The sequence below is a fragment of the Thunnus albacares genome, chromosome 15 (assembly GCF_914725855.1).
Source record: "Thunnus albacares chromosome 15, fThuAlb1.1, whole genome shotgun sequence".
In the NCBI taxonomy this organism is placed as follows: Eukaryota; Metazoa; Chordata; class Actinopteri; order Scombriformes; family Scombridae; genus Thunnus; species Thunnus albacares.
Window position 1 is genome coordinate 21,940,354 of NC_058120.1, and position 21,008 is coordinate 21,961,361.

The 21,008-nt window shown below is 42.8% G+C and overlaps 1 protein-coding gene across 4 annotated transcripts in view; it reads left to right on the forward strand.

Annotated features, from left to right (window-relative positions):
• The window catches only part of syne1b (spectrin repeat containing, nuclear envelope 1b), an 86,921-nt gene that overhangs the window by 36,614 nt on the left and 29,299 nt on the right, over positions 1–21,008 (forward strand). For all 4 annotated transcript variants that reach the window (XM_044374229.1, XM_044374232.1, XM_044374231.1 and 1 more), the window contains 43 exons: positions 18–223; positions 313–462; positions 609–900; positions 1,028–1,200; positions 1,337–1,646; positions 2,090–2,254; positions 2,794–3,150; positions 3,278–3,414; positions 4,106–4,283; positions 4,529–4,711; positions 4,832–4,975; positions 5,535–5,690; positions 6,008–6,172; positions 6,268–6,440; positions 6,699–6,852; positions 7,059–7,202; positions 7,556–7,720; positions 7,885–8,202; positions 8,309–8,464; positions 8,755–8,925; positions 9,151–9,477; positions 9,575–9,727; positions 9,947–10,114; positions 10,249–10,425; positions 10,657–10,803; positions 10,928–11,053; positions 11,436–11,612; positions 12,358–12,623; positions 13,043–15,203; positions 15,792–16,129; positions 16,253–16,397; positions 16,499–16,717; positions 16,818–17,086; positions 17,340–17,505; positions 18,081–18,236; positions 18,353–18,505; positions 18,606–18,788; positions 18,964–19,101; positions 19,445–19,630; positions 19,760–19,882; positions 19,991–20,173; positions 20,257–20,400; positions 20,713–20,892. In XM_044374229.1, the coding sequence (XP_044230164.1) occupies positions 18–223; positions 313–462; positions 609–900; positions 1,028–1,200; positions 1,337–1,646; positions 2,090–2,254; positions 2,794–3,150; positions 3,278–3,414; positions 4,106–4,283; positions 4,529–4,711; positions 4,832–4,975; positions 5,535–5,690; positions 6,008–6,172; positions 6,268–6,440; positions 6,699–6,852; positions 7,059–7,202; positions 7,556–7,720; positions 7,885–8,202; positions 8,309–8,464; positions 8,755–8,925; positions 9,151–9,477; positions 9,575–9,727; positions 9,947–10,114; positions 10,249–10,425; positions 10,657–10,803; positions 10,928–11,053; positions 11,436–11,612; positions 12,358–12,623; positions 13,043–15,203; positions 15,792–16,129; positions 16,253–16,397; positions 16,499–16,717; positions 16,818–17,086; positions 17,340–17,505; positions 18,081–18,236; positions 18,353–18,505; positions 18,606–18,788; positions 18,964–19,101; positions 19,445–19,630; positions 19,760–19,882; positions 19,991–20,173; positions 20,257–20,400; positions 20,713–20,892 (10,182 nt within the window). The remainder of the gene's footprint in view (positions 1–17; positions 224–312; positions 463–608; positions 901–1,027; positions 1,201–1,336; positions 1,647–2,089; positions 2,255–2,793; positions 3,151–3,277; positions 3,415–4,105; positions 4,284–4,528; positions 4,712–4,831; positions 4,976–5,534; positions 5,691–6,007; positions 6,173–6,267; positions 6,441–6,698; positions 6,853–7,058; positions 7,203–7,555; positions 7,721–7,884; positions 8,203–8,308; positions 8,465–8,754; positions 8,926–9,150; positions 9,478–9,574; positions 9,728–9,946; positions 10,115–10,248; positions 10,426–10,656; positions 10,804–10,927; positions 11,054–11,435; positions 11,613–12,357; positions 12,624–13,042; positions 15,204–15,791; positions 16,130–16,252; positions 16,398–16,498; positions 16,718–16,817; positions 17,087–17,339; positions 17,506–18,080; positions 18,237–18,352; positions 18,506–18,605; positions 18,789–18,963; positions 19,102–19,444; positions 19,631–19,759; positions 19,883–19,990; positions 20,174–20,256; positions 20,401–20,712; positions 20,893–21,008) is intronic.

Consider the following 21,008-nt stretch of genomic DNA (forward strand, 5'->3'; position numbering starts at 1 on the left):
TCTTGTTTATCTGTCAGGGTGCCATGGAACGTGTGGAGGAGGGTGAGGTGCGTCTCACTCAGGTCTGTGAGGAAGGAGAGAAGCTCCTGCTTCATCTTCCCAAAGCCAGTGCAGGGCAGGTCCAGCAGCACCTTTCCTCCATCCAACAGGACTGGGACAGCTTTGTGGAGCAGTGCAGACAGAACCAACAGATCCTGGAGGACAGTTCATCCCTCATGAAAGGGTAAAAGACTTGCACAAACACAACCCAGTTCTACAAAGCAGTTTATAGGCCCATTATTGAAAAAGCACACCATTTTCAATTCCTTGTAGGTTTGAGGGTCGTCTTAAGAAGCTCAAGTGGTGGTTGGAGCATATGGAAAAGAGGATGACAACAGATCTGCTTGAAGCCAAGCAACGTGGTCCTGAAAAGGCTGTGCTCGAGCAAGTGGAGGAATATCAGCAGGAAGTGCTCAAAGAAAGGTACCAAGAAAAGAAAATAGAGAATTATGACGATCATGTCACTTGACATAGATAATCCTCCCGAGAAAGATCTGCAATGAATGTCCTCAATCAAATATCAAAGCACTCTTTGTAGCTTATTTAAACATTTACTTTCTTCTGTGCAGGGATTCCTTTGAGCGCTTATGTCAAGAGGGCCAAGCACTGAATGAGGGTGGACGAGGCGATGGTAGTGAGACAAGAGTGTCAGCTCAGCTGCAGTCACAGCACCAGACCTTGTTAAGACGTGTGAGAGAGAGGCTGCGTAGCTGCCAGCTCACTTTACAGGAGCAGCAGGCCTTTGAAGAGACTCTGCAGAGTACCTGGTGCTGGCTGAATGGAGTCCAGGAGCGTCTGGCTTCACTCAACAGCACAGTTGGCAACAAAGAGACCCTGGAGAAAAGGCTTGGTCTGGTACAGGTCAGTAAATAATACTCTGATCAAAAAATATTGTTTGGGTTACAATGTTGTCTGGACACATTTTGAAACACAGGAATATTTTCATAGTTGGTCCATATTTTTTGTTGTTGTTTCCTGGTACATATAGGATATCTTGCTAATGAAGGGTGAAGGTGAGGTGAAGCTCAACATGACAGTAGGAAAAGGAGAACAGGTCCTGAAACACAACAGAATGGAGGGGCAGGAGGCCATTTGTTCACAGCTACAGAGCCTGAAGGATGCCTGGGCCAATATGTTGATGACTTCTATGAGTTGCCACAGGTAGGAAATGAGCCCTCTTCTGCACTGTGGCAGAACTGTTGAGTCATTGAAAACAATGACACCATAATCCAGGGTAACATGTACTTGTTGGATTATGTAATTACTTTGCTTATAAAAGTTGTATTATTGTCCATAGTCGACTTGAATGGACAGTGGCCCAGTGGACGACGTTTCAGGAAAGCAAGAGCCAACTGCAGCAGTGGATGGAGTCAGTGGAGCAGGAGGTGGGGATGACTCTGCCTCAGCAGCCAGGCCTCAAAGAGAAGTCCGCTTTGCTCGAACGCCTCAGGGCCATCCAGGCTGATGTGGATGCTCACGCAGCAGCACTGTCACGACTTACAGACAAAGCCGTGGAGATGCATGAAAAAACTGGTGACCAGACCTTTGGAACAGAGTCAAGGGCAGAGCTCAATGCACACTTTGCTGATATCTCAGCTGTTGTCAAGGTGATCTACATGCAGGCATAAGTAAAATAGTATTTGCAAATAACTTTGCTGAATCATAATCCGGGAATAGAGGGGCAGCCAAAAAGAAACGGCAGCTGGGAGGCATCCAAAAACACTGTTGTAGGGCAGACACTTAGCACTATGCAACACAGCCACACTGTTGCCCAAATTGAGAGACTGGTTGCATTAAGTAAGATGAGACTGGTTGCATTAAGTAAGATGAAGCAGTATACTTGTATACTAATTTTACTAAAATATTATACCATTATACTTTTAGTTTGCTAAAAAGTTTGATCCTTCTTACCCTGACAGACACATGCAACACAAAAAACATTTGCAAATACTATTTGAAACTATGTATTATTATATTATATTTAGTCAGTTCCTTATTCATATCCAGCTGTTGATGTTTATGTTTTCATACATCTTTTTCTTCCCCAAAGGGTAAAGTGCAGTCCATGCAAACCATTGTCTCTGAGCATGAGCAGTATCTTGATGCTGTGAGAGACTTCAATGACTGGCTGGTCTCTGCAAAAGAGGAACTCCAGCGCTGGTCCGACCTGTCAGGAGATTCACTCTCCATTAAAAGAAAGCTCTCCAGGGTGCAGGTGAGGAATCTCAAAATGTTATACTTACTTGCTTGTATTTAAAGATCTATGTCATCCAGCATGTTTTGTATCTACTCCAGTGACGTCTAGAGTCAAGACCTCCTAAGAAACTATTGGTTGTCAAAAGTAGTGAGAGGACAAGTTTAAGAAGCTTTGTCAGGCCTCGTTGGGACTCATTATAGAGCAGAGAAGTACCGCACAGAAAAATCAAAGAGGTTGCAACTGATGTATTGCAGAGGGAAAAGCCCATGTGTGAGAGGTATTTGGGGAGCAATCCAGAATATCTTTTGCAAAAAGAGGGATTTTCTCAGGAGAGGAAAATATGATATCACTCAAACTTTTGTCTGGCTTTCATATGAAGTCATTTCGTTGGCATAGGTGACAGTGCAAGGGGAAGACTAGATTTTCAAAATGCAAAGAAAGAAATCTTTGTAAATGTAAAGTTTTGGAGATACCACTCTCTTAAGAAGGGAATTCCAAGTGGCTGAGTCCAGAGGGGGGAAACTAGCTGATCTGATTTGATAATTTGCCCTTTCCAGGAGTTGCTTGACTCCAAGCAGCGAGGCAGAGAGAGGCTGAACCGCGTCCAAAGATGCGGGGCAGTGGCAAGAGATCACACTGGCTCTGGGGGCTATGAGGCTATGGAGCGAGAGGAAGCAGCCCTATTGTCATCATGGGAACAGTGGGAACGTGGGGCGCTACAGACACGGGCTAGTCTGGAGACTGCCCTCTCTCAGATAGCCACCTCTGAACAGGAGTTCAGCAGCCAGTCAGCACAGTTAGAGCATGACCTGCAGGACTTCAACCGTCAGCTGCACGACTGGCGTGTACGGTTGGCCCAAGCAGAAGGAAAAAATGATGGAGAGGAGGCTGTTAAAGGCTGGCAGATAGCAAAGGTATGTCCCAGCTTAGCTTTGTAAATTATCACTGTAATTGGAAATAGGCAATGATAGCAGTAGATGACTAATGCATATGTCATGCTGGTGTTAATGAATGTTTTGTGGTTGTTTGTTTTCTTTCCAGGACACTTTGGAAGAACTTGTCAAAGCTGAACCCATGTCCGATAGTCTGAAGACTCAACTCAATGATCTGTGCCGGTTCTCCAGAGACATGGGAACACAGTCTGAGAGAGTTTCTGCACTCATTAAGGAGTATAACAGGTGAGAAAATTGCAAATATGGCACACAATAGTCTTGGTTCTTCAAGAAAAACATGAAGCTACATTTAGCATTTACATACAACTGAAGATATTTTAGATATTATCCACAGAATTACAAATTATTAATCTGTGGCAGTACTATACACCAGGAGTGTCCATTCAGTGCAATGCAATATAAAAACCCTGCAATAAATACTAACTTAGATTAGTGTTCAGTTTTTCCAAGACGACTAATTTAGTTATTTCTGTGTTTGTGACGTATTCCAGTGAAAAATCTGAGGCTGTATTTTGGGGCATTATAAGTATTATATCGTTTTGCATATATGCATTTAATTTTTGGTCCACCGCATTCAGATATATGGGGGAGAAAATGTATTAAAAAAGCTTTACAACATAATGTGATTGAATAAAACAAAACCACAGCCACAAAAGTTACCATACAGCTGAATCAACGTCTCTCTGGCACATTGTCAACAATGAAAAATTGTAAGTTTCACAAAGGTAATATTTCTTACAAGATTGTATTAGATTGTGTTGCAAAGTACAAAGGTTTCTGTTTTTCTGGTCACACTGTTAACTCCAATGTTTCAACACCCTGTGGTCAAACCAACAAGAACCAACAAGCCTGAGACAGTAGAATAAATAAGAACTGTCCCTAAAGTATGTTTTTTTTTTTTTTAATCTGTTCCCAGTCTGAGTCTTCAAGCCTCCAGGGAGTGCCAGAGCAAAGAGAAGCTGCTGGAACAAGGTTTCCGCTCAGCATTCAGAGAGTTCCAGCAATGGTTTGTCAATGCCAAGATCAACACAGCCAAATGCTTTGATGTACCCCAAAATCTCAATGAGGCCTCATCTAGCTTGCAGAAGATTCAGGTACAGCACTGAGAGTAAAACACCATTAAACATTCAGGCTCTTATGCTGCCAGAATTACAGTTTACCCCTAGGAGTGCCAACAAAGTGCAATATTATTTTCAACCGCTTGTCCGTGTGTTACTATCACGGAATATATCTGTAAGTAAATGAATATGACTAAGATGTTTTACATTTATTTTTAATAACACATAAAAGGGACTTTCAAGTATTTTCTACATCTCATCTCTTCGGCTTCTCTCCTTAGGAGTTCCTAAGTGACAGAGAGCAAGGTCATTTAAAGCTGAACGCTGTGGTCGTCAGCGGTGAGCTTGTCTCTAGTGTTGCAGCTAAAGACAAAGTTGATGCAGTTCGGGCTAAAATGAACACTGCTCGAGAGGACTGGAAAAATATGATGGCAAATCTTCACAACAGAGAGACAAACCTACAAGTAAGCACCTAATCATCCCTTCTCATCAACATGGAATCATTGTGAAAACCTGATTTGCAGCAATTAATTGTAAATCACAGAAATATCCTATCAGTCTTTTAATTGTCTTGTGTATTTCAGAACCTTCTGTCTCAAATGAAAGATTTTGAGGCAAGTGCTGAGCCTCTTCAGGAGTGCTTGAATGCCACAGAGCTGGCTGTACAGGAGAGCAGCACAAGGCTTCATGATCTCACAGCCAAAAAGCTAGAGCTTCACAAGCTACAGGTACCAGTGTCCAAAATCCACCTGGCTTGGAACACCCCTCATGTTCAAGATCACTCATGTTAAAGTGCAACAACCTCTCAGAGCTAGGGTGCTAACTTGACTACTGCTGCCATTTGCAAAAGCTCACCATTCCACCTATGACAGAGTTTCAGCATTTTTTTCTGTTTGCTTAGGAAGCAATGCCAAGAGCTTATGCTAACTGCCAGTTGCTTACTTTTTGAATTGCTGCCATCTTTCTGCTCCTCTTTGCTACTCTCACATGTTGTCTTAACACAATGTCTATCATATAAATTAATACTTGCCTCATTTATAAAAGAGAGTGCTGTTATAACCTATTTATTGTTTAAAACTGTCTACCAGATGTTTCAAGAGGCCTTGATTGCACGTCATGACCAGCAAGAGCTTACTATCAGTAACACTGGCCGAATACTATATATCTCATTCTCTTTCTTTTTTGCCATGTTGCCATCTCTAACCCCCTGGTCTGTGTCTGAATGTAACTGTCTTATATCTGTGTCAGCTTGCATGCCTCTATGATAACCTGCTTGTGCTCTTCCAGTCTGTGCTTGAGGAGTTAGCCTCTCACGAAGTTCAGCTGAACAGGCTGAAAGAGAAGGCCCAGCTGCTGTGGGATGAACACGCGGCCGGCAAGGGTTTTGTGCACCGTGTCTCGCAACTCTCTGCTCAGTACCTAGCTTTAACCAACCTGACCAAGGTACAGTAATGCCTACCAATATGCCTGTGCACTTGGGCTTTTCTGGGGGTAGAGCTGGAGAGGAGACAGAGGCACTAGACTGGACGGAGCTCTGATTTAACATTATTTACAGACGATAAACAGTGAAGGTACTAACTCACCATAACTTAACACAAATTTTCTTTTGTCACTGTAAGTCTCTGTTAGAGGATACACAGGGTGATTTCCTTTTGTAGTAGATCTTTATTATTATACAAGGAATGCATTTGTGATTTTTGAGACTACTATAGATTACTAAATCTGTATATTTCTGGTTTTGTCCTGCTTTGGATCTGTAGGAGAAGGCATCACGGATTGACCGCATAGTCACTGAGCACCAGCTTTTCTCCCAAGGGTTAAAAGAGCTGCAGAATTGGGTGGCTGACACCAGCCACATGCTGCAGACCTATTGCGCCCCCACTGCTGACAAAAATGTTCTCGATAGCAGGATGATCAAGCTGGAGGTATAGAAAGTCAGACAGAGTTACCACTTTGAATGCCCCTTTGAATGCTTCATATAAGAGTGTATCAAATGCACATGTTGTGATTCTTGCACCAGGCGTTGCTGACTGCTCGTCAGGAGAAGGAGATCCAGCTGAAGATGCTGATCACAAGAGGAGAGTCAGTTCAGAGAAACACTTCAGCCGATGGAGTGCCTGTAGTCCAAAAACAAATACAGGATCTAAAAGATTCATGGGATGCACTGCTCTCCACCTCTATTCAATGCAAAAGGTTGGTTCTCTACTACAAGTAACAGCACCTAAGGCTGTATTTATAACAGCGGTTTGGTAGTTTCATAGCAGCAGCTGTCTCCACAGAAGGTTTTTGACAAACATGCTGTGTACACATGCCACTTTTTATAGTTAAGTGGAATGTGTACACAGCATGTAGCTGCCACTGCAAATATTTTTGCCTCTTGTCTAGTATAGACACTATTGCTAGAGATACAGCACCATTGTCTGACTTAGCTGTTCTCTTTAAAATCAACAGTCAGCTGGAGGGTTCTCTGTCTCAGTGGACCAGTTACCAGGAGGATGTACGCCAGTTTGTGTCTTGGGTGGAACGTGTGGAGGAGAGTCTTGACCCCACTGATAAACAGTGTCCAGAGATGAGAGACAAAACTGCTAATCTGAGCAAAGCCAAGGTTCTGCAATCTCCTCAGTCATGTTTTATATTGTTAATGCCTTTATATGATTTACTGCAAATACAAAATATGTTTTGATTTCACACCCTAAATTTTGCAAATAGTGAAAATCAGCAGTGCAGGGTTCAAAAGAGCCATTTAACTACAGTAGCTATGAACTTGAAATATGCACAATTGATTGTAACTAAACCTCCCTGCTGTTTCAGTTGCTATATGAGGAAGTGCTCAGCCACAGCACCCTCCTGGACACCATCACTGCAAAGGCTGCCAGTATAGCTGAGAACTATGTCACTCAACTGGAGCTCCAAGATCTGCAAGAGCGCTACAACACTATCAAAGACAATGCCATGGTAATAAGCAACAGAACATGCATAACACTGCATCAGGAAACTTATTTAAAATACATTTTTAACTTCAGTATTACGATACAATTCAACAGAGTTATGCAATAAGAAATATACTGTACAAATCTGAGGGTAGAAATATTTACATGTGCAAAAAGACATTTACAAAAAAATACTGTCTTTAAAAAGATTGTTGTAAGTGCTATAATTTAAGTACTTCTTAACTTTTGACGCTACTTTTAAACTGCCTGAAACACAGTTTGAGAGTGTGAAAACTGTGAAAATACCAAACAAAGTAAGATACAATTGGCTCTGAAATTATGTCTGTGATTATGTCATAATACTGTTTGTGTCCTCAGAGGGCAGTAGGCAACGCAGAGGAGCTGGTGAAAGCCCATCAGGAGTATCAACGGGGCCTCCAAGCATTTGAGGACTGGCTGGAACAAGAACAGGAGAAGCTTGGCTGCTACACCCAGCTGGAGGGGGATGTTGATAGGCTTGAGGAGACGCTCCAAAAGCTGCAGGTCTGAAAATGATCAGTGTGTTAATACTGTTGTCAGTAAACATTAAATGCTTTTACTGTACTACTAGTAATCCTACATAGCCTGAAATGCTGTTTTACACAATTAATATATTATCTGAAAGTTTAGAGAGCTGACAGTGCTCATCCACATCTATGTAACTGCAGGAACTCCAGCTGCACTGCACAGAGGGTCAGGCTCTGCTGAACACAATACTGGTCAGTAGAGAGCTGGTGATTCCCTGGGGGCTGCCTCAAATAGAAGACCGAGCACTGGAGACACTGCAGCAGGAATGGAGGCTGTACCAGGCCCGATTGGCCGACACCCGGGCCCAGCTCAACAGTGCTCTGGCCAAACTCCGGCAGATGGAGCAGAAGTTCCAGCGTCTCGACAGCTGGCTAAAGGGCATGGAGACCAAAGCACAACTGCGCAGCCATCGCCGGTCTGACCGTGCAACTAAAGAAGCTCAACTCCAGTTGATAAAGGTTAGGCTAATATGCAGTTTGCATTGGAAACAATCTAATTAATAATTCCAATAACCGAAATAACCAAGAGTTGTACAGACATCACTAATGATCTTTCTTTGATCAGAGCTGGCAGGAGGAAGTGCTAGTATATCAAGACGAGATGGAGGGCCTTAGTCTCTTGGCTCAGCAGGTTCTGGATGAGACGCATATTAGCAGCCGGATCAGTACACGAGCCACCCAGATTACAGCCCGCTACCACGCCCTGCTTCTGCATTTACTGGTAATAGTCACTTAAACACAGCACACAGTATTACATGGTTGTGAATAGAGTATACATACATATAAACATATATATATACTTCAATAAATGCTTCAGTGCTTGTTGATATGTCTTGATTGCTTGAGACTAGTTAAACGTTGCTTTAACTAGTCAACCAACCAGGTTTCTCGTATAAAATCTGGTGCTGTAAGTCTTCATTTTGAGAAATAACTGAAACCATGTCATCAGGTTCGCTATCCTAAGCATTTTTCTGCTATAACTTTGTTTTTTCCTCTTCCCCTGTGTTGCAGGAGACAATCAAACATCTCCAGGAGGAGGTGTCTTGCATTGAAGAGGCACAATGTGTCTTCGGCACCTTCTCGGACTGGCTCAGCACAGCTCAGAATAACTTCAGCACCGTGGCTATAAGTGTCGATGTAGTGGACCGCTTTGCCATGGAGAGAAAGATGAAGAAACTAGAGGTACATTGTCTATCACAGAGTACATATCTTCTGTTTATTAGTGAATGCTTTTAGAAACCTTTTATATTATTAGACCAAAGTACTGGTTCTATTGGTCAATACTGCCCTTATTAAGACCTACGTTAGCAGTGGGAATTCTAATAAAAGCAGCAGTATTACTCAGATGTCTGATATCTGTATAATAACATATCAATAATAATTAACACCAGCCCATGTACCTTTCAGGCTCTTCAGGCAGACATGGAGCAGGGTCACACTTACCTGAAGACAATGAGGGAGAAGACAGAGCGAGCCATGGCGTTCTTGGAGGAGCCTGAAGCAGAGCAGCTGAAGGAGGAGGTGGACACCCGACTCTTCCAACTGGAGGAGTTGATGGCAGCTCTCCGCACAGAGCATAGCTCCCTTGAGAAATGTATCTCCCTCTCTAAAGACTTTATAGATAAATACAAGGCCCAGGCCCAGTGGGTGATAGAAACCAAGAACCTTTTAGCATCAAGTGTAGAGCCTAAAGCTGAACTCTATCAGAAGAAGGCTCAGCTAGCAAAGTACAAGGTAACTAAAATGATAACTAAATGGTTTCTATAAAACCAGTAAAAACAGAGCAAGAAAACTAAATTATTCTTCCTGCAATGTTTTATTCCCTTTGCAGACCATCCAGCAGACAGTGCAGTCTCATGAGTCAGCAGTGAAATGCGTCATTGAGAAAGGAGAGGCCCTACTGGACACAGTCCATGACCCCACTATAAGTGACAACATGAAAAAACTGCAGGCTGACTACCAAGACCTCTGCTTGTTGGCTAAGGTATGGGTACTGCTAAGCTGTTTCTGCTGGAGAAACCTGAATGAAGTTGATTGGTTTTATTTATTTTGTTCATTTGTGTTATATTGTATTTACACATACTGCTTTCATCTCTGTCTTTTATGTTTTAAAACTGATGTACTGGTATATATTTTTCTTATCTAATTATCATATATTATACAGATACATTAACCTCTGGAATGGATGTATGTTGTGTTTCAGACACAGGTCCAGAACCTTGTGGAGTGGGTGAAGGAGCACGAGGATTACAACAGCGAATTGCAGGAGGTCGAGAAGTGGCTCTTACAGATGTCCAGTAGACTGGTCACCTCTGATTCTATGCAGACCAGCAGTATGGAGATGGCCACTCAGCAGCTTGCCCGACACAAGGTGACCCACCCCATACTGACCCATGAAAATTTACAATTTTTAGTTTACGTTTTTACATTACATCCAAATACTTTTGGTTTACATTACATGGTTTATTTATCATAATCTGTATTTTTAACCATCTTTTTTTCCAGGCAATAATGGAAGAGATAGCCAGTTTTGAGGAACGTCTCACCAGCTTAAAGCAGAAAGGAGAAGATCTTGTTGCCAGTTGTACAGACCAAGTCCAAGCTAAGATCAGTCAACAAGTCCAGGCTCATCAACAGGGAGCCAGAGATAGCTACTCTGCCATATGCAGCACTTCCCAACGTGTGAGTAATACAAGACTTCAACCATGTTTATTGATCTTGTTAAAAGCCTTGCTGTAGCATTTTGAAACAGCTGAAGGAAAAATGACTCACATTTCAAGTCGCTCTACAAGTGGTGTTCACTTATATTAAACTTTTTCTAGCAGGGAAACCTTTCCATCAGACAATTTTCAGAAAAATACTGACTCTATTTAAGATTTGTATTGTAAAGTGTTACCTCACCTTGTTTAACAGGTGTATCAAAGTCTGGACCGGGAGCTGCAGAAACATGTTAACCACCAGGACACTCTCCAGCAATGCCAAACCTGGCTCTCCGCAGTTCAGGAGGAGCTCCAGCTCAACGATCAAGGACCATCTGGTCTGCAGGAGGCACTAAAGCAGGTACCTGACACAATATGCAGTTTTGCCTGCCCCTTGGTATTCAATGAGGTGATAATCTGCATTGTTTTTTTTTTTATTTTTATCTCATGATTTATTACTTGATTAATTCACTCCTCACAAACAGGTGAAGCACTACAGGGCCCTTCAGGAGCAGGCCAGCACCTACCTGGACCTGGTGTGTTCTGTGTGTGACCTTTCTGATGATGCTGTGAGAGTGACAGCCGCTAAGGTCCAGCAGGTCAAACTCACGGTCAGTGATTTCATTACCTCCTTTCCCATTGTACAACTTCAAAAACAAGTTGTATGATTCTAGCATCAGTAGTGTATCCTCGTCATCAAAATCATAAGCAATGTAAATTAGATTAAAATTACTGGAACTTTTTTTGATGCAAAGCAATATAAGATACTGCTCTATAGCCATTTGATTGTGCATATTATCCTATAAATATTCTTTCAGCAGTAAGTATATGCATTCCAGCAGCATACCATGCAGTGTGATTGCAACAGAGAAAGAACATTTAATATGAATATACAGTATATCAATTTAAGGTGCAAATATATCAGCAGGGCTTTTTCATAATGCATGACCCTGCAAATATTCACCATAGAAACATGTAAATGTGTTTTTGCAGATAGAGGAAAGGATGTCCAGTGCACAGGAGCTCTCAGAGGGCTGGAGGGAGATCAAGGAACAGAAGCAAGATCTGACCAGCTTGTTCCAGGATATGGAGCAGCAGCTCCTTAGCCTCTCCAGAAGGCCTGCAGAGTTGGAGACCAAGATAGCTCAAAACATGCTGTCACAAGCCAAGGTAAGGAACAGTCAAGTGGCAGCTTCCGGGGCTGAAAAATGAAGCCAATGCAGAAGTGCCAAAAACTGCAGTTCCTCGAATGACCACTTGAGGCTGGCTTCAAATGCGAGTCAATCCCCATGGACCCCCATGTTAAAATGCCCAAACATGTTTACAGCCTGGTACAAAAAACAGTTTTGGTCTCTATAGCTAATTTCCCCTTTCATGACAATTATATGGGGGGTGAATTTTTTTTATAACTCACCTATAACTCACTCAAAATTAAATTAAGCCGCTAGGTGGCTTGTTTCAGCAACCAGGCTTCATTTGGCCCGCCTCAGCTCCACCTCTTTGCCCATTTTGGATTAGCCAGGAGTTAGGCAGAATCAGGCACTGCCAAGATGGCGACGGCTGGAACTTTCCACTTTGAGCTTCAAAACCACTCTTCAGAAACCAATTGGTGATGTCACAGAGGCTACGTCCATATTTTTTACAGTCTATGGGAACAATATCTCAACCATCGTCTTGTTGTACAGAAAAGCAGATCAAATTCAAACGTAGTGTAGAATTGAGACAAAACTGAATTTTTGTGTTTGTACTTTTTACTTGAACTATGAAGTAAAGCAATTCTGAACATGACTCTGTTGCCTATTATGTAATCCAACATTTTGACCAAGACATTTGGGTAATGGTTGGATTAAAGACTGATCTGCTTACTGTTAGGATGTTTTTAGGGTCATCATCCAGTGTATTGCTTTTCACACAGGAATGCAGCCAGCAACTGCAGTCTAAACAGAGTATCCTGACCAAGATGACAGACAGAGTGAGTAAACTGACTGGGGGCCAGGACTCTCCAGAACATGCAGAGCTTGACCGTCTGAGCCATTCTTGGCTTGAGCTCTGTCACCAGGCCAACAAGCTGCAGAGCCAGAGGGAGGAGGACCTGCAGAGGTCAAAAGAATACCATGACTGTATCACTGCAGTGGAGGCGCTGTTCGAACAGGTGTCCAAAGAATGGGACAATCTGGCCAGGTGTGTTTGTACATAAAGTATACATTAAAATTATTCAACACATACTGTAGTGTTTTTTTTCCTAATAATTTCCTGACAGGACCTACCTAAAAATGTAATTTTATAGGCTGCAGAAAGACACCTGTTGTGCTTTTTTGACAATCTCTTTGTAATTGCTATAATTTTTGTGGGTAGAAGCCATTTTTCTAATGAACTCAATAATAGAGAGCCTCTGTTCATTTTCTCTTCAATATCGGTTGACATTACAAAAGTGAGCTGGAGGCCCTTTGTGTTGTGATTAAATTGGGAACTGATATCAAACATTATTTTCAGAAGTTGAATTTTATTTCTACTGTGCAGATGAAAAGATTTAAAAAATAATATTGTCTTGTTTTCCCTACATCGTTTGTATGAATCATTTTTCATTTTTTGTGTCACAGAACGGATGCTGAAAGTTCATCTCAGCATTTGGAGGCATTACGGAAACTTGCAGTAACACTGGAAGAACAAAAAGGCTCTCTTGAGGAACTAAAGGATCAGAAACAGAAAGTCATCCAACATTTGAACTTGGATGACAAGGAGCTGGTGAAAGAACAAATCAGTCACTTTGAGCAGCGATGGTCTCAGATGCAAAATCTAATTGAGAGGAAAATCCAGGACTCTGTGGTGACTCTGGAAGATATGAGCCAAGTGGAGGCTCGTCTGAGAGAGGCTCGGGATTGGGCAGAGGAGCAGCAGCCTGCCCTGTCTGAGGCCATGAAAATGAGTCCTCCTCCAGAGCTGGCCCAGAGCTTCCTGTTTGACCATCTGAGCATTTGCAGTGAGTTGGAGGCCAAGCAGCTCCTGTTGGCCCAGGCCATGGCAGATGCTGACAGGGTGCTGGCCCGCCTGGGCCTCAGTGAACGTCAGCGTCTGCAGCAGCTGATTGCTGACACTCAATCTGAGGTGGAATCTCTGAGTGTGAAAGTGGTGCAGCGCAGAAAACACCTCAGCAAGGCCTTCACAGAGAGAACTCAGTTCCTGATGGCTGTGAGCCAGTCCATTTCCTGGGTCCAGCAGAATGAGAAGAAGGCCCAGGCAGAAGAGTACATTGCTTTGTTACCTGATGACCTTGCCAAGCAGGTCAGAACATGTAGGAACATCCAAAGCAGTCTGAAAGCCTATCAGAGCGAGCTGACGTCCTTGTGGTCTCAGGGCAGGGACCTGATGAGGGATGCCAGTGACGAAGAAAGGAATGAAATTCTCACAAAGCTGCAGGAGTTGCAAAACATCTTTGACAAAACACTACATAGATGTGGCCAGAAACTTCAGGAGCTTGAAAAAGTACTTGTTTCTAGAAAGTACTTCAAGACTGATCTAGAGAAAATATGCCAGTGGATAAAACAAGCTGATATAATCACATTTCCAGAAATCAATCTAATGGTTGGAGATGCTGAATTAGAGGCACAGCTATTGAAATATCAACAGATAGTCGAGCAGGCAATTGAATATGAGAACCTTCTCCTAATTGTTCAAAGAGCTGGACAGGAAATATTGCCCACTCTGAATGAAGTAGACCACTGCTACTTGGATGAAAAACTCAATACCCTCCCTCAGCAATATAACAGCATATTAGCATTAGCCAAAGAAAAACAGGAGAAAATCCAGCAGGCCATTCTCACAAGGAATGAGTACACCTCGTTCATTGATGTCACTCACAAAGCACTGAAAGAGCTTGAGGAACAGTTCAATCATCTTGGCACACAGCCTGTAGGCTTGCAAACAGAAGAGGTAGTCAATTTGCAGAGTGATTACAAAGCAATTCAGGCAGATCTGAGCAATCTGGGTCTAGCTGTGAGTGAACTGAACCAGAAGAAAGAGGGATTTCGTAGCACCGGTCAACCATGGCGCACAGAGGAAATGACCCAGCTTGTGAGCCTGTACAACGGCCTAAAAAGGTTGGTTGAGCAGAAAGTAGAGCATCTGGATGAAACCTTGGAGTCATTTGAGGACCATAAGGCGATGGCCATGCAAGTTGACTCTGAGTTAAAGGCCACGAAAGAACAGCTGGTAAAAGTTAATGCAGAGACTCAGTCAGCTGAGGAGAGACTGAAGAACTACCATGCTCTGGCGGGAAGTCTCCAGAGTGCTAACTCTCACTTGTCAAGGCTAATGGAGCAGATGGACACTCTTGCACCTCGGGTGGACCAAGCAGCCCATGATGCCTCCAAGGAGCAAGTGGTTCTGTGGCAAGAGGAGCTGCGATCATTGCAGGGCGCAGTAGGGGACCTGATCGAAGAGTGTGAGACCAGGTTTATTCAGAGTAAAGACTTTGAGACAGAGATGAAAAGGACCCTGGACTGGCTACAGCAGGTCAGGGATGATCTGGGCTGTGCTGTGATTGTGGACGTTAGGGTGGAGAAGGTGCAGGAGGAGATCAGGAAGCAGCAAATCATGCAGGAGGAGGTTCAGTCCAGACTGAGAATAGTGGCTGCTCTTAGTAGCAGAGAGAAACAGCAGTATATCAGTGCCAATGAGCTTGTCCCAATCCACGTAGACACAAGCCTAGAAGAAATGGCAAAGCTGCAGGCCGACGTTCAAAAATCACTGAGCTCCAAACAGGTGGGACAATATTACATTCAGTATTCCATAAAACATTTTAGTGACATACTTGATCTATAATATTGTTTGTTATAGTTTCCTTAAAGGGGGTATTCCATTGATTTAGTATTGCACTTCCATAAAGCTGAGGGACTTACAAGAGATAGATTTAAAAAAGAATAATCAAAATCAAAGCAGCAGAGGCAGAGATAACCTTAATTTTGTCTCAAGTATGGGTCCTAAAAGCACTGAATCCTACATTCCCCATAATGCAACTCAGTGGCATCTTTTGCTAGAGTCTGTCTGCCTGTAAATACCCTCGTCTTTCAAACTCCACGCCTCCTGGTTGGAAGGAAGGCTTTCTGATAATCATTTGTAGTATACAAGCAGAAATAACCTCGATGACATGTCAGGGTTACTTTTTCAGACTTTGGAAAGCTCTCTCCAGAGTCACAGAAGACATTATACAACTATTTTCACAGGCTCAATAGTATTAACAATTAAAGTAAACAGGACTGGATGTGTTAAACCGGTGGAGTGCCTCTTTTATGTCTTAATACGGTATTCAACAGTCTCTTATGTTTTTTTCTCAATTGCTTTTGTGTGAAGATTACTTTGGAAGAAGCCATGGTGTTGTGCCAGAAGTACCACTTCAGGATGCAGTCCGCCTGTGAATGGCTGGAGGATGCTGTATCCTTCCTGCAGCAAGCTAGCTTGGGTGTGGATGTGGAGAACTATGAAGAGTGTCTCCGGCAGCAGGGGGACATCATGGCCACAGAGCAGGAGTTCCTCATCCACCTTGAGGAGCTGCAGACGCTGCTGCCCCAGCTGGAGAACGTGGTCAACCCCACAGCTAAAGATCAGCTCCGGTTGAGCGTGGAGTCAGCAAAGCAGAGAGGCGTGGAGGTCCGAGATCAGCTCCAGAGTCACCAGGATGTCCTTCAGAGGTATAGTAGTGAAGATAAAAGAGTGATAATGCATGTATAATGGTGATAAAGTAATTTTGTCTATAATTTTGTGTTGCTGTAAATCGTGGCATTTTATCCTCTAACATTTTCTGTTTTTCTTAGCTGTGTGACCCAGTGGAATTCATACCAGGAGGCGCGGCAGACTGTCATTGAGCTTATGAATGAGGCTGAAAAGAAGCTGACAGAATTTTCTACCGCAAAGGCAGGCACAAGCCAAGAGGCTGAAGATAAACTGTGCAGTCATCGGGTATGAGAGGCAAAAACAAATCCATTTTTCATACAGAGAATCAGTGGTGCTTCTATGAATGCTATCTACTTTATTTATTTATCATCTCTTCATCTTTTCAGTCCCTTGTATCACTTGTGAATGGCTTCCAAGAGAAGCTGAGTGGTTTAGAGGAGCAAGCTGCCCAGCTGGAGCTGGTGGGGAGTGATGCCAGCAAGGCCACCATCAGCCGCTCAATGACCACTGTGTGGCAGCGCTGGACAAGACTACGCAGTGTGGCACGGGGACAGGAGAGAGTGCTAGAGGACACAGCACAGGAATGGAGGACTTTTAGAGAGAAGGTACACAAGCAGGCAATGGGAGAAAATATGTAGTTCATGAATATATGAAAATATAGCTTTACATGAGTACATGAACTGTTATAATTATGATTTTGTATAGATGGTGAAGATAAGAGCAGTCTCCGATGAGCTCCAGAGTCGCGTCCCTGACAGTGCCGTAGAGAAGGCCTCCAAAGCCACTTTGCAGTCTCTGTTGGACCAGCATGACGTGCTGAGCCAAGACTTAGAGAGAGAGCTCTCCTCCCTCACACTGCTGCGCCAGTATGCGCTCAGCTTGTTGCATGACGTGGAAGTGCCTTCACCAACAAATGAACAGGATGAGCTGCCCAGCCTGAAGGAGATCAGAGCTGTACAAGACCAAATGGAAAGGTAGTAAAATGAAAATCTTGCAAGTTTTAAGCAAGTTGTTTCTGTAAATTTTAAAGGAGTGAAAATAGTTTCCAATCTATATTTAGGTAATATCCAATCATTGGTGTTATTCTGATGAACATGTTTTTAATGAAATGCTAGATTCAATAAATTGTTATTGTATTTACATGAAAACATTCACTGCGTATCTACAAATTAGTCAAGTATATTTTTTCCATTCTGAAATTGAGTAGAGTAATTTCTCTGCCTCCAGCCTCCTGACGCAGTCCAGGACCAAGCGGGCTCAGACAGCTCAGGAACTGAGGGACAGAGAGGAAGTGGAGAAGGAACTTAGCGTTGTAAAAGCCTGGATCCAGGAGAGCAGGGAGCTTCTTCTCAACCCCACACCAGACATAGATTCTCTACTCCAGGAGCTTGAGGTATACCTGCTGTCTAAAGAGAGAAATGTTAACTTTGTGAATATGTTTCAGCCATCCATCGTACCCTGAAAGTGGTAAATGAAGGTGACCAAGTTTGAGCTCATTTTTTCCAAGATTTCAAGATTAGTAGCCATTTCTAGATAGAGTACAGTTGACCAAAGATAGATTTTAAAAACAGCTAAATTATATCAAATCAAATATAATCAAGCTTTCAGCTGACATATTTTACAAGTTTGAAAATGAGCCCGGAATGATTTTTGGTCTGGCACTTCAATCATAACTTGTAGAAATACTCCTTTGATTTAAAAGGCAAACGTGAGACTTCATACTGTAAGAAATGACTCATTGAGGTATTTGGAGTTGATTTATAATTTTTGAGATGTAATCATTCAGGTAATTTTGTGACATACATAACTACAGGGTTCTTACTAAACTAACAAATGATTTGGATTTACACTGTAGTATTAGACAACATCTGTTAAAAATATTATTATCTGAATATTTTTATAACTAATGTGTGCATTTGTTTTTATCTCAGAGAAAGGTTACATGTGTCCTCTATTTGTCATATATAGGTTGTACATGGAGAAGTGATCACTTATCGTCAGAATGTGGATAAATTAGCAGAGCAGCAACAGAGCAAGTACCTGGATCTCTACACTATACTGCCCTCTGAAATCTCTATGCAGCTAGCCGAGGTCTCACTTGCTTTGGGTGCTATTGAGGATCAGGTAATGTATCATTTGAACTTCTTTGAATGTCAAATCCTCAAGGAAACACCTAGAGTATATTAAGTGTTCAATGTTAAGTCGTGTAGCATCAGTTAACATTTCTGAATGTGTTCTAGGTTCTTTCAAAAGAGAGAGAAATTCAGAAAACGAGAGAAATAAAAGAGGACTTCACCTCCAGAATCCATGACATCTCCGAGAAACTCAAAGCAATCTCCACTAAATTCAAGGAAAAATCACCGGATGTTGATCATGCCAAAGAAGAGGTCAAGGTGAGTTAGCTTATTTTGCCTGAACACTAAAGCTTTACTATGATTTAAGAGTATTATGTTGTCAGGATATGAAATCATACATTGTATTTCTTTTTTTCAGAGCCTGGCTGAGGACTTGGACTGCTGTGGGCGCACTCTCTCAGAACTGGATGCTGCCATACAAGAGTTTGGCCGCAGAAACCCCTTGCTGGCCAAACAGCTAAGTGATGCCATCAGCAAGTTATCAGAGATGCATCACCACACATCCCGGCTAGCAGACTGTAGGAACAACTGGCTCAAAAAGGTTTGTTTTTACGTCTCTTATACATAATACATCTTTTGTGCTCATTGTGCACAGTGTTATTTTATGGTACAACATCCACAATTTGTGTATCGCAGTTATGTAGGTAAGCATACTTAATTATTTTGTGTTGTTCCTCAGTACAATATGGCCTCTCTCTGTTATCTTGGCTTTTTAGGCTGTCTGCTATCTAGATGAGTACAATGAGATGCTGGACTTCATTGTGAGGTGGTCAGAAAAAGCCAAAAGCCTGGTGAGGGCAAACATCATCTGGAACTCCTCTGTTCACCTACAGGAGCAGATTCGGATGTACCAGGTGAGTTGGAGATCTGAACATACTTTCTTTTTAAAACAATCTTGAGCTCTTTACCCCCCTCTATGTTCACTGTGTAAAAGGATGAATAACACATGACATTAGCTAGATTCAAGCCTATACATTTACAATTCATGACCACCATGATTGCACTACTGATCACTACTGGACTTTTAGTCATGCACACGTTTATGAAAGACAGGTGCAGGACTGCTGGAGCAGAAGGAGGATCATTATTTTGTCTTAGGCACATTGGCAACCTGCAGCGAATGACGGCCTGGTCTCTTCCCACCAGAGACCATACCACACATGCTCTGCATTGAACGCCTCTTTGTCTTGTGCTCAGGCTGTCCTGCGTGAGTCTCGGGAGCTCCATGGAGACTTGGAATCAATGGCAGAGAAAGTGGATCTTCTGTCTGAGGTGCTCCAGGTCGAGTCTATGAGCCAGCAGGTGTGTGAACTCAGTCGACACACTGAAGAGCTTCAGCAAAGCATCAAGACACGGCTGCAGAGCTTGGAGGATGCTGATAAGGTACAGAAACACATGAATTGCCTGCTTTTACTACATTCGACCAACATAATATACCTGAAGGAATACTAGTACTTGTAGCTTATATCTTGTGATAAATAAATAATCGACTCATGTATGATATGTCCTCAGAGTATGGAAGCCCTGGAGTATGAAGTTAAGGCCCTACATGTTGCTCTGGAGCAGGTCCAAGCCACACTGACCTCACCAGAGCTGGCACGCCAGAGCCTCAAAGAGCAGCTGGCTCAAAGACAGGTAACCACATAACATTAAAATAATCCATATTATGGCCTATAATTTACCAAGTAAATACAATGTGGCTTGTCAGCAATTTCACACAATGTAAACTTTCCTGTTTTGCAGCGTCTGTTGGCAGATATGGAGAGCTTCAAGCAGCAGGTGCAGGCAGTGCAGCTGTGTCAGAGCGCTCTGCGGGTCCCAGAGGAGGTGATGCCCAACCTCGCCATCTGTCGCACAGCGCTGCGTCTGCAGCAAGAAGCCAGTCAGTTGCAGCATGTGGCCATTCAGCAATGCAACATCCTACAGGTACAGTAGGGGGCACTATTACTGGAGGACAGGTTTGAACTGTTCACGTAACTGTGGTAAAGAAACTTCCCATTGTTTTGCAGGAGGCAGTGGTGCAGTATGAGCAATATGAACAGGAAGTGAGAGACCTACAGGGGCTGATAGAGGAAGCACACCGTGTCATCCAGGACCGCCCAATTCCGTCAAGCAACATCCAGGAGCTGCAGGCCCAGATCCTTCACCATGAAGTATAAACACATAAATTCATTCACTTAAACCCATCTTTCCAGTGCGGGGTCAAGGGCAGCAGGAGTTCATTGTAGTGTAGGAAAGGAGGGAATTCAGGGGATGAAATGCTGACAGTCAGTGTATCACTGTGTTGCAACAATAAAGTCACATTTTTATTTATGTAATGCTTGCAGTGAAGGCAGCTGGCTGTATATTTATTGAATTATACCTAATGAATTTAACCAACTCAATGTGATCTTCGTCTTCTGACTGTGACATCATTCTCTGTGCTGCATGATAAAATAATAAGTGAAACGTACTGTTTTGAATAGGAACTGGCCCAAAAGATCAAAGGTTACCAAGAGCAGATCGCCTCACTGAACTCAAAATGCAAGATGCTGGCAGTGAAGGCCAAGCATGCCACCATGCTGCTGACAGTAAGTGACGTGGAGGGACTACCTGAGGAAATGGATGGGGAGAAATCTAAGAAATCATCAGCACAAGCTGTGATGGTAAGAGAACATAATATACCACATAACACACTCAAACTGATAAAGCTTTGTGTTGCTTTTGTTAATTACATACGCTAATTAATAAACCACTTGAGTCATTTTGCTGTTTCTGACCT